This window comes from Electrophorus electricus, chromosome 7 (assembly GCF_013358815.1).
Source record: "Electrophorus electricus isolate fEleEle1 chromosome 7, fEleEle1.pri, whole genome shotgun sequence".
Classification (NCBI taxonomy): domain Eukaryota; kingdom Metazoa; phylum Chordata; class Actinopteri; order Gymnotiformes; family Gymnotidae; genus Electrophorus; species Electrophorus electricus.
The window spans coordinates 17,543,874-17,570,819 of record NC_049541.1 but is presented as its reverse complement, the minus strand read 5'-3'; the positions used below and the strand labels follow the sequence as shown (position 1 = coordinate 17,570,819).

General features: G+C 42.5%; 1 protein-coding gene across 3 annotated transcripts; it reads left to right on the top strand.

Annotated features, from left to right (window-relative positions):
* The first annotated feature begins 739 nt into the window (after positions 1-739).
* net1 (neuroepithelial cell transforming 1) lies at positions 740-22,407 on the top strand. Of its 3 annotated transcripts, none has more exons than XM_027020272.2 (11): positions 740-1,008; positions 5,869-5,935; positions 10,395-10,454; positions 17,992-18,267; positions 18,721-18,783; positions 18,931-19,027; positions 19,173-19,249; positions 19,342-19,599; positions 19,716-19,886; positions 20,098-20,284; positions 20,563-22,407. In XM_027020272.2, exons 1-11 carry the CDS (start codon positions 872-874, stop codon positions 20,973-20,975), a joined length of 1,806 nt encoding a protein of 601 aa, XP_026876073.1. In that variant the 5' UTR covers positions 740-871; the 3' UTR covers positions 20,976-22,407. The 3 variants fall into 3 exon arrangements, with proteins under 3 accessions (XP_026876073.1, XP_026876074.1, XP_026876075.1); XM_027020273.2 differs by lacking the exon at positions 740-1,008 and adding an exon at positions 4,962-5,597 and having other exon boundaries at positions 20,563-20,975; XM_027020274.2 differs by lacking the exons at positions 740-1,008; positions 5,869-5,935; positions 10,395-10,454 and adding an exon at positions 14,925-15,218 and having other exon boundaries at positions 20,563-20,975.
* The last annotated feature ends 4,539 nt before the right edge of the window (positions 22,408-26,946 follow it).

The following is a 26,946-nucleotide window of genomic DNA, read 5'->3' as shown; positions in this document are numbered from 1 at the left end:
AAGTGGAGCAGTTGGCAGTGGTGATTTGGGGGGGGCTTTGCTAATTAGATTACATCAACTGAAAAGGAATGAGGTTCCTCTATGAATGCCACATGTGAGGATAAACTGTTAATTTTGGTTAGGAAGCACTTAAGATGTTTTGGGTAAAAAATGCAGAATCACAGAATCCTTAACAAAATAAAACAAGATCTTTTATTTATGGTAAATATATATAGGGAGATACCTTGTTTCGAACAAGTCAGGATACGGGGTTGGGTGACATGGGTAGTTTGATTATTTTATATTAATGATATTTGAACATATTTTACATGCTTATAATATGCATAATTCATATTCTCTGGGACATACTGTATGATTCTCAACGAAATGCAAGAAAATACTTTAGGCCTCTAGTGCATTACAGTATCTACACAGTAACTTAGACAACCTGTAGTGTTTAAGTAGTATTTGTGACCAGCAGGTGGCAGTACCATGCTTTTGCACATATCGATAGCATTTTTAAAGCTTTGTTCACCGGCAAAGACGAAATACATTTAGTTGCTAGAATAAACACCTCTGGGTCATCTAATGGGGAAAAACATATTGGTCAAGTTCCACAGTAGCGCATTTTATGATTGTACTTCACCGTGTGACCTTCACGAAGCGCCACCCATGCTAATCCGTAGCCTAGCAACCAATACATATGTCTTTCTTATTGGTCACAATTCAAGTTTCCGCCATATTCAAACATCTGCCCTCATCCGTTTGAACTTCTCCACTTCCCCTATTTTTCATTTCGTAAATATTAGATTTGACAATACCAGCTAGCAAGTTAGCTACCTAGCTAGCTAGACAGTTTACGGCCCCTTCGTTTACGCCATTCTTTCGATCAATGCTTTCAATGGAAGAACCCGATGAGCCACAACGTGCGTTTCCAGAGTCTACAAATGAGAGGCCGAAAAGAAAAGCCAGTCACAAGAAAAACTATGTTAGCGCGGAGTCACCGCCCGGGAGTAACGCCACGAAACGGTGAGGAGGCCGCGGAGGCTATCAAGCCTTTGGGTGGCTAGCTAGCCATATGTTCTCTCTTGTGCAGCCCTAGCAACTTGCCCCTGAATTTATACAGCTTACATGATCGAGAATGTACACATTATACACGGTAGCTAGGTTGGCTACATTTGTGATTTGCTTGCAGGTATCCGGTTAGCTGTTCTTATGGTTAGCATTTATGGTTACGTTTATGTAAATGTAAATGTTAGCAACCTAACGCTCACAAACAAGGATGCAAATCCGATTAAGTTAGCGTTAGATGGCTTGCTAGCTAGCTAACACGATAAAAGGTATGCGGGCAGCAGCTATTGCACCTTTTAATAATACTTTGAAATTACCAAGATTACATGATAGTTAACTAGGTTAGTTAACCTAACTAGTTAGTTAACCTGATTTGTTTAAAACCGAGAGAGTAATTAAACTAGGTAGTTAGCTAGCTAACGTTAGCTAGTCTTTGCAGTGAAGCGTTAACTAGGGTACAGGACAGTGTTGTATAAAAAGTCTGATTCATTCAAATGATTACTTTTATTAACTAGCCATATGGGTTCTGTCAAAGATGCCCAGGTTCGGTCCTTGATATCTACAGGCCTGCGTAAATATAGTACCAACACAGCTCTGATATAGTGATGCTAACATTAAGGCATTTGACAGGCGCGCGTATCACTTAGCTAGCTAAGCTACATGGCTTTTTTTTTTAGTATGATGGTACATGCATTTCCTGAGAACTGAACTTATATTGTCACCAGCACCATGTTCTATATACGCTAATTACATTAATCCTAAATTAAACCTGCTCCACCTAATCAAGTTCTTCCAGACAGTAGGATTGATCTCTAGGAGTATTTGGCATCACTTTATGCAAAGGGTGGACATTTTTTTTTTACACCGCATGATGGCCCTGTGTTCATACTCATGAGTGAATTGCCTCTCTTCCTCTCCGTCTTTGCGCCCTCCAGCCCCTCTACGTCTTATGAGAGCGAAATCAGTTCAGAAGAAAATACCTTTGTATTAAGTTGGCAAACAAATCAAAGTATCCTATTACGAGAACTCGCTGACCTACTACAAAGAACATTTTCTGGAAATGTTTATAAGATGGAAGGGCTGGGCTTTTGTGAATGTATAATTTTGTCAAAACCAACCATATCTTTTTCAGCAATACGTTCATACCTCTCCAGGCTAAGACAACTGTAATATCCTTCTCTCAAGTATGGGGTTCTAATAATTTAAATTTTCAAAGCAGAGGCATGCGTAGTACAGGCCAAAACATTTTAGCAAATCTCCAACAGGTCTTACAGGGCCACAGAGAACTCAAAAGTGTTCCTTTTATAAGGTAGAATACATGATGAGTTTATGTTGGTGTAGGCTTTCAGATTCCTCTTGTCTCTGGTGCTTTTGTCCTTTTAGCAAGCTCCATTCCCTCTGTGACCTCTGCATCACAAGTCTTTTCCACTTCTTTTAAAAATGGTCATTGAATTCCTATTAAATTCTGCTTTGATCATCCAGGATTTTATTTATACATCTTAACACCCTCCTGTGGATGTTATTTCAGACATTTGAAATGTAAATTCATAAACCATTAGATCTGTCAGACAGCACAACACTGAGCTGGATTTATGTGAATGTGATGCTTTTCTTGTAAATGCCTCTGGTCCATTACAGGTGTTAAATATAAAAATATAAATATAAAATATTGATCAGAATAAAGAGTAACAGACAATGCATTATGTCCACAGCAATCAGAATTTCTCTTGACTAAGGACCCCCACTTGGCTTGTCCTCAGAGCTGTCAGGAACTGATTCCCTCAAATACATGGTTGAGGTTTTTCACTGAAAGATGTTAGTGATGGCTAATGCAATGCTTTCTGCTACTTTAAACCTTCTGACTCACACCTTGGAGAAAAAGATTCACTGCACTTCTGCTAACCAAATATGTTTAAATGCATATATAAAACCACCGGAATCACAGCAATTTGGAACATGTATCATATATTTTAATTTAGGCATAGTCTATCATTTCATGACATAAAAACAACCCTAAAGAGACATGTTCTATCCAGGGGGGGAAAAAAATCTTGTGCATGGAACTGGGAATTCTGTGATGCTTGTCCAATTGGGACTGTATGAGGAAAGTATTATTTATCTGTTTACTGAGGGGAGAAATTGATATAAATGGTATTTGGCAGACACTTTTATTCATATCAACTTACAGAACTGAATATTTATGCATTTTCATATGCATGTTTGCTACCTGGGAAACAAGCCCATGACCTTGGTTTTGTTAACCCCTTCTCTACTGGATGTTAGTTACTTTACTTTTACTAAATGGGGGCAGTGGTAGCTCAGTGGTTAAGATACTTGACTTATTATCGGAAGACTCTCCATGGTCAAGTTGCCACTCTTGGGCCCCTGAGCAAGGCCCTTACATGCCATCATATCACTAAAACAGTATATCACTATGACACTGATGTCATCATTGATGTAAGAACAAGCATACTTGGAATGCTGGGAAGGAAGCATTCCCACACACTGAGCTCACTCTGACAAACATCTGAGCTCTTCACTTTATAAAAGAGTAATCAAAAGAGGGGTGTTGTTTGGCACTATCTAGTGTTACACAGGCATTGTTTATAGGACAGCTCACTCTCTAACTGTCTGGATCTTGTGGCAGCTTGTAGGTTGGAGTGTGTCAAAAATGGTCTGGGGCTCTTGTGTGGTCATGAGGGGGTCTGATGTACTCACCTGCATGTCTCTGGCCCTGGTTGTTCACGGGGTCCATGCCTTTCATTCCACTGTCAAACTGGTATTGTTTCCTGAGAAGACTTGAGCATTTGCCCCCCACCCCGAACACACACACATACACACACAAAAAGCTCAGACTTATATTACTAGTTGGTTTGACAAGATGGCTGAATTCTGACGTCAAGTTGAATTTTCTCCCAGCCATAATCCCCCTCTACCATTTGAATGTTTTGAGTACTCTTACCTGTATCATATTCTTTTTGGCAGATGCCTGATGCATTCAGATGGGTCAGCGCTACCTAAGGGTAAATTATTATGTTAACGTGATCCCTAGGTCACACCCTTCTTAGCCACACATGATTGCATCTTTTCATAGAAACAAGGTTCAGCAAGTTGCATTCCATTGCAAGGATTGATGGAATGGTGCGGAGGTTGTTTGTGAGGGGCTTCAGCTGACCAGATAGACCTTCACTTCAGTCTTACTGGAGACCACCCACTGTACTCCCTCTTCCTGGAACTGCAAAGGAGGCCCCTTATTCACCACCCTGCACATCCCACCTGTTTTTCAGTTCTCAGATGTCTTGCATCATACCTCAGTGCCTACACACACGCACACAGTAACAGAATCACCATATTAAAATGTTATGTTTTAGGTATGGGGAGGGTATTAAACCAAAAGCTCTTCATCATTCAAGCGTTTCATTATACACAAACACTCCTGTTCGTTCTGCATAATCTTGGTGTCGCCTCATGGGCATGCATTTGATCTTTCTGAACTAACTGCCTTTTACCATTATTGTCTAACAGTGTGTTGGAAGTTAATATGCTACATATTTATTAATAAAATGCACAAAAATAATAAGGTATGTTATTTCCAATCGGTGTCAAATGATATGTTGCTTTGGTGCTTAACAAAGCACCCTCAAGTGAAGGGCAAGTTTACTAGTGGTAATGTTAGCCCTGTATCTGAAACTGAGTAGGTGCTGCGTCATACAATATTGTTCTGCTTTACTTTCCTTTTAATGATCTACTCCCAGGCATACATATATAGACCACGTAAGAGGCCACAGACTCCTCACACACCACACTAAATGCTGGTGATTCCTTCAATTCCCTCCATGCCACCTCCAAACATTTCCGGGGGACTATAACAGTGAGCAGATGAGCATGGTGGAGGGTATGAGGGGAACGAAGAGCAGCTGACCAGAGGCAAGGCGTACCAGCCCAGAGGGGCCCAGGCACCTTCAGCAGTCGTGCCCAGAATGACGAGGACAAGAATGGCATGAGATTGGTGGGAGATGTTTTCTCCCCCAAGGCTCCTCTAAGCATATGTCTTCGAAAGCCTTGAAGAATATAACTCCTGAACTAATCAGTTTGTTGGACTTTGAGCGATTACTTCATCCGTGTCAGCTTCACACTGCAGATAAGCTGATGAATGCGAGAATTCCTTGAAAGGCGGCCTCACCTGTGTGTCTGTAAAAGGACTCTTGTTATCTGTGTAAACATGACCCCACAGGCACAGTTGTTACCAGCTCTCAAATAAAGAGAGCAGTGCTTTTGTGGGACTCTGGAAATGGAGAAAGAGGGAGAGAGAGAGCGGGGCTGAGACACGAGGTAGTACACTGGGTCTTGTAAATGTTCCAGATATAGAGTGCACAAGCAAAAGGAAAGATTAAGCTTTTTAAGACAGGCCTTGATGTAAGGGCTAGTGGTCGACAGCTCAGTGTGTGTCTCGGGTCTCTTCCTCCCTCTCTCTCTCTCTGCCTTTGTGCTGTGCGGCTGAACATGCAGCGTCGGGGGACACGGTGCTACACCAGGCTCTGTGTATGGTATGTATGCTGATGGTATATGTTTGATCCCCAAACAGTCTAGCTAGGTGTTAGGATTTGCTGCGAGGTTGGGGTCATGATTTAAACGTGTGGATGCATCAGAAATGATTGTTGGTCTCTGTTGGTTGAAGCACTCTCAGCCTGGAAATAACCCTTTGAGTTGTGATTCCTTTTGTTTTGTTTGAACTGATATATTCCTCCTTTGATCTGTGACTAACTAATGTTTTGTTCTTTCATGATTTAATGTTTTCTCACCATCTCCCCTCTGTAGGCCTCCTTTGAGAAGAGGAAGTTCTTTCACATTTCGAACACCAGGTCCCCAATGGGACTTCAGCTTGGTGAGTTCACCATCATTTATGCCTCCCTGTCTCTTAGGCACATTCAAATGCATTGTAGTAAGATCCTAAGAATAGGAATTCTCGGGACTGTATCATGCATGCTATTTAAGCACAAGACCTTGGTGGAGGATTAAAGTGCAGTACGGCTGATGTGTTTGTAAAGCGACCCGTGCCCCTTTCCCACTATGGACAAAAACAAGAGACCTTGAATCATGCCAGGGAGTGTGTTTGAGTTTTTGCGCAAAGAGTACCTGTCAAAACTTCCTCTTCCTCTCATGTGACACAAACAAGATCCGTGTGTGTCTGTGTGTGTGTGTGTGTGTGTGTGTGTGTGTGTGTCTGCACGTGTTTGTCTATGCGAGTGTGTGGTATGTCTTGTGGGGGAAAGTTTTCTTCCTGTTTTACATTTTAGCCTTAGTCACATGTGACAGCAATGCTCTGGTCATTCTCACTCTACCTCTTCTGTGGTATTCTGTTAGCTTCAGGATTTAATGTTTTACTCTTGTGTTGCCTTTCCCTTGGAGGTCATAGTCTAAACCTTACCTGTTTTCTGTTGAACGTGCAGGCACTGATTTGATCTCAAAGTTGTTAAATTAGAGATATCTTTTTTTTAAATGTAAATTTGTCTTGATATATATTTTGTTTAAAGTTCTTATTTAGGCCCTAATGCTGCAAAAGTCTGCAAAAAGTGCCCATTAACAGAACTGTTCTTTATGGGTCATTTGATCACACTTGCTACTGATCTTGGACTGATAGGTATTCGTTAAGCACAAGAGTTGGACATTCCCAAATGTCCCAAGGACTTATTAATCTAAAGTTCTCTCTCTGTGTTGTTGCAGTTGTATTGACATGCATTTTGTTTGTTGCGCAGCAATAGCAAGTGGCAAACATGCTTTTTTTAACATAGGAATTATCACCAGCTGGTTGTCATACATGACTTGTAGGCATTTTGCTCATTGTTGTAAGATTGACAAAAGGAACAAAAAATGATTCTAAAGTTGAAATGAGAGAAGGATTACTGCATCAGGTATTGTAAACCAAACGAAGAAAACAAGTAAAGTCAACTTTTAAGTGGTGTCTATAAATATCAAGAGTAAAAATACTCTGAAACGTAGCCATATCATACCAGTTCTAAGTGTCTGTATCTGTCCGACACTATTGTTAAAATGTTCTTTCAGACACACATTAGGGTATAGTACGATTATGGAATCCTGTTAAAGACCCTTGCTGTGTTCTGTTGTTGCCAAATCCACCATCCTATTTGGATCTTCCTTTATCATGCTATAACTTCCAAGTTGGAAGCTTGAGGGCAAACACATGCTTCCTGCAAGACATATGAAGCTAGCAACTCTCACATCACTGGACAGCTGAATGCACATGAAGGAGTTCCGAGTTCTATCCGCAACCACACGCACAGACACACAACCCTGACTGGCCAGCATTGGATTGGTTGGAAGACAAGGCCATTATTCCTGCCCAGAGATCAGCATTCTTGGATATAAGATCAAACAGGACTTCACAACTGCTTGAGGCATTATATCCAAAAGTAAAACAATATTGAAAAAATGGTATCCATATTTTATATTCTTTGCAAGCCAAGTTAAAAGTATCCAACAAGTGAGACTAAAAGGTCGCCGGTGTTTATTTAAAACATGACCGCTTTACATCAGGTTTAGTTTTTCACTAGACAAAAGTTCTGTCCCAGAGTGATGACATCAGCAGGCCAGACTAATCCTTTCTTATGAGCTCTAATGCCATTGCGTGACTCTGTCCCAGCTGATGCAGATAAAGAGCTGATTCTCTGATGCCTCTAGACTTCTTTTTCCCACAGTGCTCCCTGCCTTCTCCGCAGCATAATAGAATTAACATAGCTCCCATTCCTCCTGGAGCAGTTAAGTGCCATTTGAAGTAAAGGTAAACTGGTTTCTGATTGAGACCAGAGAGCAGGAGGCTAGATTGTAAATGGAATAAAAAGACTCTGGGCATTCCACATTCTGTGAAGGCCAAGTGAAACTCTATCCATCATTCATCCGAGGAGAGAGGGAGGGGAAGAGGGAGAGAGGAGGTGCAGGGCGGGGGGGCTGCTTCATCCTGTGCCAAAATGATTGCTTTGAAATCCAGGACTCTGTTTTCTAGAATGCTTATACACATTAGCTCATCACATGGGACTCATTAAATGTCCAACTGAAGCTTCATTATTTCACCTTCAAGAACTTGTTGAGGTAAAAGATGTGTATGTAACTTTTCCCCCACCACTGGCTCGCCCTTTTTATGTCTTCGCAGCAATCTCTTCAAAGGTGAATAACAGGAAGACTCTTTGATGTGGGAACTCTTCCATAGGCCATAAGTTAAGGCAGATTGGGGAGCTTCAGGGATAATAATTCATTTAGCAAGCATATTCGCCAATTTCCTTTGACAATATGCATGAAAGATGGTCTTTGAGCTTCTGTAATGCTGAGAGTATGTGTTGGATTTCCTGACCCATGCCAAAATGCACATGAAACTTCAGTCTAAGGGTAATTACAAGAGGATTTTCCATTAGTGTCTGTATGTAACACATACATTTTTCAGAGCATAGTTTTTGGACATTTTCAGTTCCATGTATGATGTGGTGCTGTTTTTATCAACGGGCTATGTTTTTGTTCTGTTAACTGTGTGCCCTTAGTATTTTGGTCTGACGACAAAAGCACCCAGGAAACCAGATTATTTTTGTATCCCATTCCCTAAGTAAGGCAAGATAAATGTTCACATTTATTTAAAAAAAAGAAATTGGTAGAGTATTTTGCGCAGTTTATTCTAGTGTCTCTAGATAACATAAATAAGTGCTTGTGCTGAGAACTGCCAACTCCCAATGTGGTAATTTCCTATCAAACTCAGTTGAGTGGTAAATCGAGATAGAAACAAATGCTTAATTCATCCAGCACAGGGAAAGTATACAACAGATTTGCTTTCTGTGGCAATCCTGTGAAAATGTCCATCAGGCGTGCTGTATATTCAGGCCACAGAACCCCCTGTGCAGCTGTTTCCATTTGAATCCTCCAGGCCATGGCGATAAACAGAAGGAGGGACCAGTCCCAGGCGGGTGGGGTGAGAGTGAGGGTGTCCCTCCTCTTAAACAGGTCCTGTAGGTTGTGCTATTGTTTGAAATAAGTTTGTTACAATCTTTATTTTTTATTTTTCCCCCCCTCTTTGAAGTTTGTAAGAATAAATTTGTTAGGGTTCAATTGGCTTAGGGATGGTAAAATTAATTTGGAACTAATGGCTAGCTAAACATTAGGAATATGCACAAACCCTTTTTGCTGGTATTGTTGCAGTAAACGTTTAAAATTCATGATTCACTTAAGCAGATGCTTTTAAAATTATTGACTTTTTTTTTCAATATCTCTCACTCAACACAAACGTTCACTACTTGTTTCTTTTTTTTTTCTTTTTTTTGGCACATTTCAGATTGCTTGCTTATTTGTATTCTAATTTATCATAACTATCCACTAAGCCTTTGTTTCAAAATGGGATTATCTTCATCTCATCAGTCCATTCATAGTCCACTTAACAATAAATAGCCATAGCAAATGAAGACTGAGTGTGGAATAGTTTTAAAGCCATATCAGTGTCCTGTCCTAGCCACTTACTTCAATGTTTAAGATGGGCAGTTTAACCTAAAATGTTCTCTGAATATCTGATTTTCTGACAGTAATAGAATATGGAACAATACACTTTTAAAAACTATTTATAAAGACCTAAACCTTTTACTCTGTGAAATGCTCAACACTGTGTCCTTGGCATCACTGTCTCAGCTGTGGTCTACTAACTCTGTTCTCCACTTAAGGCTTAGTGTTAATGAGGTACTCACAAATGGGTAATATCACGTTTTTGGGCCTCGGGCAAATATGGTGGGATTGGCCTCTTCTCCTCCACTTGTTTGTCTTCAGAAGTTGAGGATGAGGTTTTGTCAGCTTTGTAAATGTGTAAAGCTGTAATTGGGCCACCACTTTAAACCATCCTGGCCAGTCTCATGTTACCAGTCTTGTGGAGTGACTTGTTATAGTGGGCCAATTTGAAGGTTACACTTTTAACTGCCAAGTCTCAGAAAATACACCCACACACACACACAATCATGTAATGCACACAATCATGCACTTAGATGCTGAAACCTCCTGGCGGTAATAATTCTCTTCTTGATGTGGATGGGCCCTCCTTTGGGGCAATTGTACACCACAACAATGTGTGCATTGAGTAGACACCCAGCCTTCAGGCTACTGAGTCCAAAGCAGCAAATGAGGGATATATTGAGTGAGGATTATAGTCTTGTCCTGTTTGGTTCTAGAAGCATGGTTGTCCAGAAAATGTGCATATTGGGAAAATGGCGTAAGAAAAGCTTGTTTTCTCTAAGATAGCTTGTTTGAATATTGTGTGTCTATGTCTGTTTATTGAATTGTAATGACCTTGTACCTGTTCACAGAAACGGAAGCGTCGAGAGAAGGAAGATGATGCAGTCAGTCTGTGCAGCTTTGATTTTAAGGTGAGTGGAACAGTAAAGTGGCGCTAACCTAAAGTGAAAGGGTTATTTGTGTTCAGAATAAGAGCTTCACCCTGAACCAGCTTTTTTGGCTTAAAGTCCAAAGTGCACGCACCGGACACAAATCAACAAATTGGATCAAGAGTATCTGGCTTTATGCTATAATTAGCCTGCTCCTGAAAAATGATCAGCAAGGAGGGGAAAAACAATCCCGTCTCCCAAAAGCATCCTAGACTGTAAAGACATTGTAGCGCAAGCACTGCTTTAAGTTCTTTCTCTGTTAAGATCATCTTAACACTCGTTTGTGTAGCAGTGCGCTTGTTTGTTGCACCAACCAAGGCAAGGCAGCTATACACTTCTAGAATTGAATCTCTGGACTTTCCAAACTTAATTTGTACCGTCATCTCTCAGAAATGTAAATCGTATATGATTTATGTGAAGCCATTTGTTTGTAAATATTTTGGACCATTTTTGGACCATTCAAAATGATACTGTAATGAATGGGAAGGTTTCATGCTCATACCTTCTTATAAAGAAGGGCCTCCCCACCCATCCCGTCCCAGTACATTGGCGTGGGATGGTGAGTTTCCTTATACTTTAGTTATAGCAACAGTAACTATTGTGGCAGTTTTGGAATAGACTGCTGTCAGCACACCCAAATTAATCCCTCAGACAGACAGTGAAAAGAGAACCCTATTTTGTTGCATTGTCCTTGCATGCTACACTGTTTTCAGTCAAGTCAATTTTTTGTAATGTTTAGCGTCTACTTTATTAACTATACATGTAATCTGAAACCAACTCCTTATTCCTCCAGCTCAAGTTTCTTAGAGCCAGTCTATTTTGTCTTGCAGTGATCCAGTGTGGGCTAGATTTAATGTATCAATTTAGAGTGATTTAATATTGTCTCTGGGGAGCTGGCAAAAATACAGCTTTATTAAATCACTATCCACCAAGTAATCTGTCCACCAAATCTGAAGAGCACAATTGACTGTGTGAATATTTAAACCACTCAAGATTAAGGGGACTGTATTCTGGACCCCATCTTCCACCCCTTGCTCAAACATGCTGACACACACAGACACATATGTGTACAAAGCCTCATAAGAGTGCTGTGGGAGGGGCCATCATCAGGTGTTCCTGCCACTTTTATAGTATTGCTTCCTCCTGCTTAATTTTAAGGGTCAGCAAGAATGAGTAAATTGATCATCATTGCTAACACGGTTTGTGATGAGTGGTAATTCTTTAAAAACCTGGTTATATATCAGACTTTAAACATCCTCCACACACACCTGCACTCATGCAGGTGCACAGGTTTCAGACCCAGACAAAATGATGGTTATCGGTGTCAGAAGACTACTGGCACCCACACTTAGGCTTACATTTTTACAGAAAAAAAAGAAACATATGCCCATTGAATAGTGTGTTCTGATCAATTCTGTGTTTATCATCTTGACAAATTAAAGTTTTCACATAAGTGCACATCAGCACAGAAACAATGACTTATCACTGTTAATTGTGTTTACAATTCTGAATTGTCATAGCAGGCAAGCCAGTTTTTGTACTGCTGTTTGCATGTAAATCTTTATTTAGAACTACCTCTCTTCTTGATGTTGTAATGCCTGTATAGTGAAGCGCGTCATAGAGTTTAGCACTTAATCCGGCCGTCTTCCCACTTACAAGGTGTGTTCAGTGTGTTTTCACTTTCAGTATTTACAATGAAATGTTGTAGACAAGAATTGTGTATAATCTTGACCAGCCTTGGTTCTGCTCTGGGTGGGGCTGAACAAGGCTGAAAACAAGGTGGCTGAGGCAGCCTGGGGGGTTGAGAGAGGACCAGGCAGACAAAATGTGAAAGAGGAGGTCAAACACGAAGCGCTGTGTCCAAGTCTTCCCATGATGGGTGAACAAGCGACTGCAATGTCAAAATTCAAAATTTATTTATACAGTGCTTTTTACAACAGATGTGGTCACAAAGCAGCTTTACAAATGTCCAAGTCCAAGCCCCCAGTGGGCACGCCAAGGGACTAAGTAGCATGAAAAAATTCCCTAGAGCATGAGGAAGAAACCTTGAGAGGAACCGAGACTCAAAGGGGGAGCCCATCCTCCTCTGGCTGACAATGGACATCACAATAACAGTTTAATGAGAGAATTTTTTGTTTTTTAATGAAATAAGCAATTTACATTGTGGTCATATACACTGTCCAGATTTGTCTGGTGTCCTTCCACCTTTGCCAATTGCTTTGTGCCCCTTCCAGTTTGCCCATACACGGAGTCATATTTATCTGTAAGTTGATCATTATGTTCTAAAATAATGCGTGGTCACTGTAGATGGATGATTACTCATTCTTTTTTGCGGAGTATATGTCTGTTGTGAAGAAATTGATCATATTAGCGTAATACCAGTAATTGGATCAGTCATGTTATGAATCAGATGTGTTCGAAGGTCTGTGGTGAAATCTGGTCTGTGGTTGCAATACTTGTGATATGATGTCATTATGGGGGGCGGCCGGGATTTCCTTCAAAAGTAACAGTCCTATATGACGTCCCTCTGGTCTAGAGTACCTCATGTTACAGCAGAGGGCAGCAGTCAGCCTGCTGTGTAATCCCACCATCGGCAGTGTTGTCAGGATGAGATGAAGGACCTTTAATTAATTTCCAAATGATGTTCAGCTCCGAACATAACCAGTGGCTGACCTCGTCCCAGGCAAGCACGACTGCAGTGACTCAAATGCCCATATGTGTGGGAGTTGGGAGGTGTGCATGGTTGTCATTGCTGTTTCACAACCATTTCTCCAGCTGTCCCAGGTGTCTAGGTGTTACCCTGCAAGAGGCTCAAAGTGAGAGAGTGTGCAGGTTCAGCCATGTCTGCTAGGCAAGATGGCTGCCACACCCCTTGTCAAAACAGGACGCAGCCTTTCCATGAGTGATGAGTGAAGTGCGGAGGCTGTGCTGCTCTGTGGCTGACTTGTTTCTCTCGTCAGCCCCACTGTTTCACCTAGCATGCAGGCTCCACTTTAACCAGGCACTTAATGAGAAATGAATGAGTGGGAAACTTAATGAGTGGGAGCAGGATGAAGTATTCTTTGATGGGGAGGATGTAATGGCTGCTCCCGTTGGGATCCCAGCACAAATCCGCCGCCCTCTTCCCCGGTGTGCACTGTCACACTTCACTATTGACACAGCGGGTGAGCAAAGAGCTGCTCAACTACTGTCCTCCATTTGCTTAGAGCACACTCACAAGCCTTATTTACACCATTTTACACTTAGCCTACATGTACATACACAGTGCACTGGTCCATTTGCACAGCTGAGATTCCTGTTTCTCACTGTGTGGGAAAACTGCACGAAATGCCCCAGAGATTTTTAGGTTAGTTTGTCCCAGCTTGCAGTGGGTGCAGCACACCTCAGGGGTCATTTTTGTCCTCCATACAAATGTAGATGAACCAGTTGTGCAGTATTGTGTGCAGAGTCTAGATTGAGGGAAATGTTTTTTGCAAAAGGGGTTCTTTTTTTTTTTGGTGTGGCTGCATTCGGTTTCTCACTTCTGTACTGTGAAACCTATTGTTACCTTTGGACCAGACGCCTCCCACCCTCCCTCCCTTTAATCAGTACACAGAGACCAGTGAGAGGGGTGGGTGCATGGTTTACTTGAGGGGTCAGGGGGGTAAGTCTGTGTGTGTGTCAGTCCTTACACATACAAACGTTGATTGGTATTTCTATTATCACTCCCCCATCCCCAGCCTGATGAGAGGGTGATAACGACTCCTTCATTAGGCAAATTTGAGTAAACACATGCCTGCCCTTTGTACTTTCCAATCCCCTGACAGAAACCCCTGTCCCAATCCACTTCTCCAGGTCAAGTCCCATTTTCACTCCTTTACATTAACCTTCATCACTGCTCATGTTTTAGCAATAAGGACAAAATGGAAAAACCTATTAGCTATTTGTTTGAGAGTTGTAGAACCTGTTGACTTTGTGTTCTAACCATGAATTGCTGAAAAAAGGTCACAGAACAGTAGTTTTGATTTGAATGACAGAAAGCATGCTAAATGGACTTGTATGTATATTGGAGGGTGTGGTGATGTTACTTTAAGTCAAAACTGAGTAGCAGCAATTATAAACAGTTATCCTTTAAATGGAAGGTTTAATGTAAAACCACACTATCAGATCTCAACCTAAAAGGTAGTTTTAGCTGTCTTTTTAGCTTCAAGCCCTTAATTTATATGAATTCTCTCTAAACTACTAATTTTCCAAACTACTCAGTGAACTGCTAGACATCATCTTGTATTAAATTCCTATTCATTCCTGTATGTATAGTAGACGCAAGAGTGTCTTGGTGTTTCTTAGCTAACCTCCTGCCCATTTCAGGTCGTTTTGCTTACCCCACCTCTGGGTGGGGTTTATAATTTAGTCCCCTCCTTCTTAGAATATCTATATGACTTTTGTGTTCCTCCCACATCTACAGAACAAAGTAAGAGGTTGTCAGCGCATGCTGAATATGAGCGTGCTGGTGTGTAGTAGTGAGGCAGTGCCGCCGAGGCAGACAAAATAGAATTAGAGGGGCAAAGACTTTTTTTTTTTTTTTTTACCCCCTCCTAGAGCTTTTTTGAAGAATAAGTGGATTATTTCTAACTCTTGGAAATAGCAGAAACATACCAGTGGATTTTATTGAAAGAAATGGTGGCTTACGATGAACCTGGTGTGGTGCCTATCAAACGGACTCTACAGAAGATAGACTACCAGAACCAGGCTTGCAAAGAACTTGAGGTAAGCTTAAGAATGTTAAAGCTGGTATTGTACAGCTTCAGCTGGTTTGTGGATTTTCACCTTTCCTGTTCTGTACAACAGGACCGTCTTAGACGTTTCTTCACAGGATGTTATCGGCTAGTCAGAACCTTGCCCTAGTCTTATCTGAGTATTGTCCTCTGAAAGGTGTAAGTGCTACACAGGTGTGTTTCTTTAAGGTGTGTGTGTGGGAGTCCATCCAAAAGGGGACAAAGGTCCTCTACCTGTGGTCCCAGTTTTAGGTGATTCTGACTGGCTGGTCATGAGAAGTCTAAGAGTATTGCTGTTTTGATGCTTTTCTGTGCCAAACTGGATACGCCTGAGCAGGTAGTTAGATTGCCCGGCCACGGACCTGCATAGCAGCTAAAGCAGGTCTGCGGCGGACAGGGTGCCCTCGGGGAGCACATGCCAGGCTCAAAGCTTTCCAGCAGCTCCACGTCTGTGTGCGAGTGCAGAAGTCCATGGCCCAAGTGTGGGGAAGTGCAGTACTGCTGCCAGGAAAGGGGATCTAGAGAAAGCACTACTTCGGTGCTTTGGGCTCTACTTCCCATTTGCGGTTTGAGTTACCCTGATTCGGAAGTGTTAAGACAGAAGAGGTGGAAAAGTGAATTTCTGAATGAGAAGTCAGAAAGAATAGTGAATGTGTTGAGAAATTTTGGAACATTTTGAACATTTATTAAGTAATAGTTACATATAGTAATAGTTCTATGGGCCTGTCTTCTGCTTCAGCATTTTATTTATTTATTTATTTTAAACAGTGTTTATCAAAAATGACCTCCTTTTTGATCAGAATTTTGCATTGCAAATCCATGGTCTGTCAGCAGGGGACTAGATAGGGACAAGGAAGATTCCCCACCCCCTTTACCACCAGTCTGGACAACAGTAGTGTAAACTACTATCAGGTAGGGGGCTTCCAGGGCCTGGGGCCTTGCAGCTCCATCTCTCCTGGGAGCTCTGTCATAGTCAGCAGAGCCAGAAATAGTTGTTCCTATCAGGCAGCCTGTTTGGTGCTCTTTACACAAAATAATATACATTTGAGTGAGAGTATTCATTTTATTATTACATAGCAGTCTAAAATGACAGGAAAAAATGCAGTCGGTGGCTGAAGCCTTGCCAAGGTTTATTTAAAGCCACTGATCTCATCAGTTTGTTAAAATCTCAATCATCTAATTTTAATTTACTAAGCGACTTCGAAATCACACTTTCAGCCAGCCATGTTACTCGTGACAGTCTTGGTTTTGTTCTTTTGTTTCTTTTATTGTGGGTGGTTTGTGGGGACCACCAGTGAAGGTTCAAATGTAGTCTGCTGTGTTTGCTGGCCAGACAGCAGAGGAATATCAGTATGAGGTGGCCATTCTTCGCCTGATCCATTAGAACTCCGAGTGGTCTTGTGGTCCCTGGACAGCCAAGTACAGGTGGACCTCAATCGCGGTTCCATGTAATGTAAACTAGTGGATCTGCTCTATAGCTGTTTGTACTACTCTGAGCCTGAATAGTGAAACTGTTCATCAGTCTCATTGAAGCAAGCTGGACACAGTCTCTCATACTGCTCTGGTAAGCAAGCCAAGTGGCCACAATTTAATAGTGCATTTCAAACAGAGTATACACATGGCCATAAAGTCATTGGAGTATACACATGGCCATAAAGTCATTGGACTTTAAAGATTTTTTTCGATCTTCTTACCCCTCCCCTCCCCTCCCTTCAAGCCCTGGAGTGTGTTAGGACTGTGGTTACAGTGTAAAGTAATCCCACTGGGACTAAAAGTGTGAAGTCATTTCTTCGGGTCTTCAGGTCTACTTTGCTTTGATTCCCCCCTCCCTGTCCCTCATCCCCCAGCACGCTCTGATTTGTTGAGGTTGGCTCAAGTCCCAGGTGTGTTATGGGTGTTGGGCTGTAAAGCCACCGCCCACCCGTACCCAACCCCCGCTGAGAGGTTCAGGTGTTCTCCCTCTCACGCGATAAGACCTGCAGGGCCTGTCCCAACACGAGGCCATCTACCTTACTCGAAAGGGAGGGAAGGAGGAAGGATGGAAGAGCATTGTGGAGGGGGAGGGGGAGGGGGGGGATTTAAGTGCTGCTTGTTTACCAGACCAGGGTCTCTCCCACCTCCTGACTCACTGGTGTCCCCTCTCTCACACACGGAACACTCATACATCATCTACAGAGCCCAGTCTCTGTTTAAAGTGACTTAAACAAGACAGCGGGGAGTTGGTGTGTCTCTTTCCTGTAGTTAGAGCACTTCACTGAATGCTGTGTGCACATGGGACAGCTGAGAGTGGAGTCTTGCGCATTCCACAGATGACTGCAGACCCCCTGATCTCTAGGGCTGAAGTCAGAAAGGGCCCTTTGTGCTCCTCCCCCTCAGTGCATGTTGATGGGTCTTCCTCACGTGATGCGCCCAACAGCTGCTGCCTTTGGGGACCCCGGCTTCTGCCTGGATGTCTGCAGCTCATGAAACGCCAGCCAGTCTGACCTCAGGTCCACCCCTACAGTTCACCCCCTCCTACAGCTCACCCACTCCTCTGGTCTGAGCCACTGCCAGGCATCTGAATGATGGCCATGCGATCTGAAGGAAAAATGTTTCCTGTGACTGGTTGTGGTCTTCTTAGTCAGCCTTCAGGCTCTGTCCTTTGTTTACCAGCCCCACTCTGATTGTGTCAAGAAGCAATTAATGAAGTCAAAACTAATCCAGATTCACCCATTGTTTGTTCCCCACCTCTCTCTCTCTCTCTCTCTCTCCTCGATCTTGTGCAGGAACCCAGTACTAAGCGCGTGCGGCCCTTGGGCCGAGTCACCTCGCTGGCGAACCTCATCTCCCCCGTGAAGAATGGGGCCGTCCGTCGCTTTGGCCAGACCCTGCAGGCATCGTTCCGTGGCGACGGGCGGTCCCCGAACGTGCTCCAGCAGAAGGCCTGCAGCAAGGCGGCGGCGCCCACCCCGCCCAAACGCCGCAACAGCACACTCTGGTCTGAGACCCTGGATGTGCACCAGAAGGGAACCTTCTCCACCAAGGAGATCAAGAGGCAGGAGGTGAGTGTAGCCACAGAAAGCAGGCAGAGCAGTCCATACGAGTAAATCCCTAACCCCCCTTTCACCTCCCAGCCTGACTGTACTGAATCACACTTATTAAACCCAACAGGCTTGGAAGCTTTTCTGTTCCTCCCCTTTCTCTCTTGCTTTTTCTGGGCCTAGCTATGTTTATTTGGCACATACTCTGGCTCGGAGGAGTGGAACGGAGGATTGAGTTTTTCATGTCTCAGGCCAGACGTTCCTAGTTTACATGGAATTGCTAGCGTCACGTACCAGTCTGACCCTTTCAGGCCAGACATTGCAGCAAAGAGTGTGGCTGAGGGAGGAGGGCAAAAAATTTAATTCATTCAAACTGATCTATTAGAAGCATTTCTTGCATTGGTCTTTTTAGGGTTGTTAACCTTTTTATTACTAATGTCAAGATAACGCCTAGTTTTGTTTATATGTATGCAGGCAATTTTTGAGCTGTCTCGAGGAGAGCAGGACCTGATTGAGGACCTCCAGCTTGCCCGCAAGGTTGGTACTCATTACGACTAGCACTTCTGAAAGCCAGAATCCAGACGTTGTGTAACATATTGGCTGTGCTCTCCTACAGCCTGAGTCTTGTTTAAGGAACGTTACAGTGGACTGTTAAGAACTAATGTATGGGTTCTTTTTTCACAGGCATACCACGACCCTATGCTGAAATTGTCAATCATGTCCGAAGAGGAGCTCACAGCCATCTTTGGAGATCTGGACGCTTACATCCCACTCCATGAAGGTGAACATTTAAATTTATGGAATATAGCATTCACAGAATTTAGCGAAAACGTTTGAATATAACACCACCACATTGTGTGTCTGTGTCTGTATGTCTGCCATATGCAGGGACCCTAACACCCACTCTCCCCTCTGTTTCCTTTTAGATCTGTTGGCTCAGCTGGCTAAGGCTACAGGCCCTGATGGCACAGTGGGAGAGATCGGCCAAATCGTGGTCAACTGGGTAAGTGTTGTATGGTCACTCTCCTTCCTCTCATTATGTTTGAAGTAGCACCAAAAGGGGTGAAGTTTATCTGACTTCCCCTGCCCCTCCAGCTGCCCAGGCTGAACGCCTACCGGGCGTACTGCAGCAATCAGCTGGCAGCCAAGGCCCTGTTGGACCAGAAGAAACAGGACCCGCGGGTCCAGGACTTCCTGCAGCGCTGTCTGGAGTCGCCATTCAGCAGGAAGCTGGACCTGTGGAGCTTTCTGGACATCCCCCGCTCCCGTCTGGTCAAATACCCGCTCCTGCTCCGAGAGGTCCTACGACACACGCCGCCAGAGCACCCAGACACCGCCAGCCTCGAGCAAGCTGTGAGTAGATAGAGAAGCACAGAGAGGGCGAGACAGACAGCCAAACAGAAAACAATGAACTGCAGCCACACAAGGGAATGAGGCTTTATTTAAAAAATGGAATTGTATGCTTGCAGGTGAGCATCATTCAGGGTGTGCTGTCTGATATTAACATGAAGAAAGGGGAGTCGGAGTGTCAGTACTACATCGATAAGCTTGAGTATCTGGATGACAGGCAGAGAGACCCACGCATAGAGCAGTGCAAGAGTCTGCTGTGCCATGGTGAACTACGCAACAAGAGTGGCACGGTGAGTCACCCAGAGCTTCTTGATGAGAACGCTCTCTGACACTTTCGAAAGAAGGCAGCCTTGAAATAACTGGCTTTGAACTCTTAAGATTGGCAGTAGTGGTCCTTTAAAGACTTGTGGGGTGATGAGCAGAGTTCTCTGTGACCAAGCATATAGACTGTCCACCCAGCGGTCTTTGGCGCCTCACTAACCTTTCTGTCCCGCTCTTCAGAAACTGCACGTGTTCCTGTTCACCGAGGTCCTGGTCCTGACGAGGCCTGTGACACGCAACGAACGCCCCTGTTTCCAGGTGTACCGGCAGCCCATCCCCGTGCAAGACCTGGTTGTGGACGACCTGCAGGATGGCGACGTGCGCATGGGCGGCTCCTTCAGGGGTGCTTTCAGCACGGCTGACCGAGGTGAGGCTGGGCCCTCTGGCCCCCGAGCACACCTTCTTACCGCTCCACTCAGATGCAAGAGGGGTGAGCCCTCCGTAGTTCCCATGTGTCACTTGGTTATGTAACGGTACAAAACAAGATTACAGATTAAAAAGTCAGGTGTGTTTTTTTTATGGAATGTTATTTTTATTAATTTAAATATTTTTTTTTAATGCCTCTTTGCTTTCTTTGTTTGTTTGATTGAAGTGTTTATTTTTTAACGCAATATGCGTCTTTTTTTCCCCCTGATCCTCTTATAGCCAAGAACATCTTCCGCGTGCGCTTCCAGGACACAGCACAGGGCCAGTCGCACACGCTGCAGGTCAACGACGTCTTCCATAAGCAGCAGTGGCTGAACTGCTTGCGTACTGCCATGTCAGTCTACCAGAGTGAGGCCCCCACTGACGCCAGCTCCAAGCGCCGCTCCTCCACAGCATCCACCATCATCCACATGGAGGAGACTGACGAGAACCAGCCTCAGAGCGCTGCCTCGGCCCCCAGCTCACCACGGAGCGAACAGCCTCCTAGCCCCACGCCCTCAGTCACCTCCACCCTGTCTACCTCCTCCACCTCGTCCTCCTGCTCGTCTTCCTCTTCCACCTCACCTCGTAAATCCAAAAAAGACAAGCGTGCACTGTGCTCCTTGGGCAAGAGGAAGGAGACCATGGTGTAGAGGACTTGAAGATTCTACCAGGACTACACACACTGCAGGGAGGCGATGAGGCCTCGCCCAGTGGACTTGTATTTATGTGTGTGAGAACTGGTTCTGCAGCAGTGTTTTGTGTTACTGTCCTAAATGGCAGCTATATTACTACCCCGCCCAGCCCCCAACTCTAACCCATCCCACAGGGAACAAATCTGTACCAATGAGAGGCAGTATTCCTGAGATGGACCATGCAGGTCTCAGTGGATTGGTTCCAGGGCTTTTCTCTCACTCACTCGCACGCTCGCGCGCGCGCACACACACACACACACATTTACTCAGTGACTGTTGTGAGGGCGAGCAAGAGATCGCATACCTATCCCTGTTTACTGTTTCATTTGGTATTGTGCTGTTTTATTATTGATTTTGTTTGTAATTAATTTTACTTTTTTATATACACCAATCAAAACTTTACTGTAGCTCTTTTCATTGAAACAGCACTGTTTAGCTTTTATCTGGAAAATTTAAGATACACAAGAAAAGCAAAAAGGGAAGAACACTCACTAAGAAAAATCAGAAATCTGATAAATCAGAAACATCCAGTGGTTTGTAGAAGTCTAATGCACAGCTCTGCTGGAAGAGTCTTAGTTCAGTACATTCCTATCAGACTGTTTCATCAACCCAACCACTTTGGTTATATATGACCTATAATGGTCAAATAATTGTTTTACACCGTTGATCCAATAGGATTTTTTTTCTCTTTTCAAAAACCAAAAGAAATCACGGTGAAATTATTGTAATTGGCACTGTCAACAGATCAATATGTGGTATATAATTTTACTCATGTAAAATTGAAACTGAGCCATGTTGGCTTTTTGTTAAGAAAGCTGACTTCCCACCCAAAACAAGAAATGAATTTTTTTTTTTTTTTCAGTGTAGCATCTTGCATAGAGCTTTATTTGTGGAATCCTACCTGCATAAGCAGGCTGGACCATGGCATGTATATTTTTGTCTAAGCAGAGGTGTTCACTGGAACTCCTCGGTCTCTGATCACTGACTAGGAACTTGGATGTTGTATGAGGGCTCTAGCTACGTTAGTGCAAGAATTGACAGAAACGTTGAGTCATGTTGTGTAGGAGGAAATGGGCTTCAGTACCGTGCACTACAATTCACCAGCAGCCAATCTAGCTGCTGGCTTTTTGTTGTCTTGAATGAATGAAGCACGAATGCTCTGTGCACTGGTGAAAAGCCAGTGAGCATTGTTATTAAAGAAAGATAAGCATGTGAATAGAAAGATTAAATTGCAGAAGGTTGAAGAATGTCAGAATAGCATTAAATTAGTTTGTGTAGAAAAGAAAGGGACATGTTCAAGTTTGCAGTGGGCTTGTAAATGTGTGATTGTAAAAAGAAAAACAGTAATTAAAGGAACAATAAAAGTCAGTGTAAGAGTTGCATCTGAAAAGGGATTTTGTCCTCTTCTTTGTCATAAACGTTTTGCACATTTGACTGGAATGTAACTTGCACTATATACTGCAAGGCCAAAAAACAAACCAGTTTCACGCTATCACTGTACTGCCGCCCATGATCCAAAACGCCTGTTGGCAACTAAAGAAAGCGAGTCTCCATTAATTTAAACATTCTTACGTTTATCTCACAATCTCTCATTCCAGAGTTTTGGTCACTTACGATATTTAACACTGCTAATCTTCTGACGGAACCCTTGCAACGAATCGGCCGACAGGACACACTTAATGCGTCTACTAAGTCGCTTGGCATGGGTTTTAGCGGCACGCGTCTGGCGAACACTCCGAGCGGTTTTGTGAACGATTACGCTCAGCCCGAAGAATGCGATCGACTCCAGCTCGGCATGTCCTTAACTGGATGAGCTAATCGTCTAAAGCAGGACTCAGGACGCTTTGCTGGAAACACTTTTACGCGTGTATTCACTGCCTTTGCTGGGCTGTTGGCAGTGCCAGGTTTTTTTCGGGAGCTCTTGTTTTTTTATATGGAAATTGCATCATGTCTACCTTCTAGGGATAAGGGAATTCTTTAACTGTTTGCTCATTTTTGCCTCCCTGTTGTTGCCTATTTACATTAATGAAGATCTAATTTATGATGGCATATTCCGTCCTGGGTCAACCCATGGATACAAGCGTTTACTGGCCATTGACGTCTCCATGATGAAGGCCTTGGTTGTAAAGAAACACATACACTATTGTGGTTTACTGCATAGGAAGAAACACTACCTATTTGTGCTAAAAGGCGTGTAGTCAGAAGCTAACCACAAAGGACTGCTACTGATTGTTATTTTACAACAGAAAACAAACATTTACCACCAAGTCACTTCATTATATAAGGACGTATGAGGAAAACGTCAGAAAAGTATGTTGTAACTGATCCAAATGAAGGGTCGTTCGCTTCTTTAACACTTTGAAATAGAGAATGATGACTTGTAATGTGACAAGTTTGTAAGAGCAAATAAATCACTTTAAGGCAAGCCCGTACATTGGCTGCTGTTTGATTTACGCTCATGAATTCTCTAAACAAACGAAACTAGATTCTAATGCAGCCTGGCTGATATGTCGTTAATATGAAAAGCCGCAGTTGCACTCACATATGCACTTTTATATCGACTTCTTATGCAACATGGCAACTGGGAGACAAACGCGCAATACGCCGTTTCGGTTTAATATGCCTTTCAGCACAAAACACCTGCGAGAAAATACAAACTGATGGCAGCTAGATTGCAGTTTTCTTTCCTATCCATTTAGTGTGTACGACATGTGGTACAAAGGTGTTATTCAGTCATCGCTTTAAACTGCTGAACAGAGTGAGGTAGTGAATGACATGAGCAGCTGTGTACTGTAGTACTGTTGCAGCTCAAAGCCCTCTCTCACGTAAAATGTTGCAAGACCATTTTAGCCCTGAGGTTCCATAGACAGTAAATGAGTCAGCTGAATGTAGGAGTTGTTGTATTTCCCTTGCATGTCATGACTCACATACATCCACACACAGTCAGGACAACACAGCACCCATATCATTTTATAATGAGACCCAGAAGAGTGTGTGTTTCACACATAGTTCAGATTTCAATCCAATATATTCAAACTGATTAGAGAGATGGAACACCCCTTCTGCCCTTCTGAAATGCAATGCCTGGATGTCCAGAGGCTCAGGCCAAAGTGGTTCCATGGTAGAGACTGGTGCCCATGCCCAGAAAGACAGGAAGCAGAGGACCTGTTAACCTCTGGTGTTCGTAGGGAACTAGCCTGCCTCACCCTCACCTTAAATTTGAGAACTCTAGTTGCTTGTGAAGCACATGACACTATATTTGAAAGGGAAAGGCTTGAATCTAAGGATCAATTTGATGTGGTTTATGGTTTTGTTTCATTTGAATGTTATTTACTGGTTTGATTTCAGATGAAGAAAGCTGATAACTGTCATCTTGCTCTAACTTGCAACACTAGAAGTCGGGGACATTTTTTTCATATTGTTTTTTGTGGTTTTGCAATAATATTATTTGCAACTTTTATCTGTGTGTCTCAGCCAGCCACACCTTGGGAATTCCCTGGAATCTCCCATATTTCCTTTCTCTTGTTTCTTTGTAAATTAATGATGCTAGCTTAATGACAACTTCACTCTCCTGTCCATACAGATTCACTGGAATTTGTTTAAAAATCTACCCTTCTCTATGGCTGTTCCTTTGCATATTTAATGTGGAGCATTAACATAAAACCCTTTACAAGTGTAATGTTATAAAATGCCACCAGTATTCAACCAAAAAAAAAAAAAAAAGTAACGGTCACTACAGAAATGACTGCAAACAGGACCACACCCATGTTATCTGTCATCACTTTTTAACTGAGAACTTAAATTCACAGCTTGACACTGTTTAAAAGCAAATTTACAGAATATCAGTCTTGAGTTTTAACATTTTATCAGGTTTACAGCTTACAGCTACTGTATTTATTTAATTAACATCATCCTTATGTGGAATCATCCATGATTTTTTAGAGAGACTACCTTTCTCAGTGATTCATCTCCAGTGCCCACATCCCTTTGGTGACAGAGATATGGCTAGAGATCCAGTTGTTATTGTTAAAAAAACATAATGATTGAATTAAGTAAGAATACTTGCTGTTTTTTGGGGTTTTTTTTACATTTTTTATTTTTTGTTAGATACTCGACATATGTTGGTGACATTAGTTGACATATATGCTGACATAAATTAGACATATGTTGACATATGTTGTCTACCAGACCTCCCAGATATCAATGCACATTTCAAAAGAAATTCACATTTTCTGTTTGATAATATTTTCTATTACTTTGTACATTAACAAATCTGTGACACTCTCAGTGAGGGGTGTTTAGTGATAGAGCAGTAGCAAGTTTGTCTTTTGCCAAGCTTCCTGGTCTGCTCTTCTCTCACTTCCACAGCTGTGGGGACCAGCTCAACTATGCTTGCACAGCAAGAGTCTAACACATCTGGACCCTAACATTAGTACAGTCTGGCTAGGACAACATGTCCATCTGTCTGTTGGTCTGATTGTTTCTCTCTTTCTCTCTCCCTTTTCTCTTTAGGTGTATGCACTGGTTTTATTGCTTTATAATCAATGATAGGTACACAGGAAATTTCTAGTGCTACATTTTTATTTTTCAAAAAATAAAGTGATACAAAATGTTCTCATTTCTCCTCCTGGGTAGTCTGTGTCAGTTTTTCCAGTGTGTGTTCCAGTTTTAAGCACTGTCTGTCTGTCTGTCTGTCTGTCTCTCTCTCTCTCTCTCTCTCTCTCTCTCTCTCTCTCTCTCTCTCTCTCTCTCTCATCCATGCTCACTTTGTTTTCTCCATTCTTGAGTCCAAATGTTTTTTAAATCAATTGCCATCTGAGAAAGCCATTTGGGCTTCCAAATCCACATAACCCCTGCTGAACTGTTTTTCACAGGAACAGAATGGCCATGGATTATTACGGTTATTTGAGGGCGGAACATAAAGGAACAAAAATATTTGTGGGAAAACATTATTTTTTTACATTTAAAAAAAAATCTTAGATCCTTTTTGGAAATAAGATTTTACATAGAGTTGAAATAAGGACCTGTACAGCATTCAGTACAATCTATTTAAGTCTATTTTACCTACTGAGCTATATTTGTGTTGAGTCGATGAGTGAAATATTGAGGGTTTATTCTATGTGGCAGGCCCAGTGAAACCCACACCTGAGATAACTGACTACATTTCCTCTATTTTAAAGAAGTAATTTTCTAGAGGTTCACATACTTTTTTAATCTGACACTGATTGCTTAAACTGCCTCTCTGATAAAGATATGGCAATGTAAAATCTTGTGCATGCTTCTTGCTAATTAAGACTTTATTTATTAAATTTGTCATGCAGATGTATATTATAGATATTACATTTTACAACATGGTTTGGTGAAGCTTTAATATGTACATGTGGGGTATGAGAGAGAACTGGTCTGGTTTACTATGATATCAGTGTGTAACACGCCATAATGCGTTGCATAAAGAAGCATGTTTCAGCAATGATCTTCTCTTGAGGGTGTTTTCTGGAGGTTGTCTGTATTCTCTTTCTCAGCCTTAGAGGTGATGTTTTGTACACTGCTATTTGCAGTTTAATCGATTCATGGACAGAGGCTCAAGTTGCTGGTCGAATTCAGACAGGAGTCTGGTTTTTAGGCTCACCCTGGGACATGGTCATGTCACTGTTTCCAAACAAATATCAGTAGTGATTGACTAAATGAAGTGTGAGAATGTGTGTATTTGTTTGCATATGTATTCATATTTTGGATTGATCTTTTACAAGTGCTTTTTTTATGTTGCATAAATTGTCACATGGCCAAGTCTCTGCTCAGTTGTGTGTGTCTGAATTTAAGGCAGTTGAGTGTCTACGATGGGACCAGGTTTAGAACATCATAAACAAGCCAGTGACAAGCGTGTGATGTACAGCTGGAGGCATTTACACTGCAGCTTTTATGTACACCA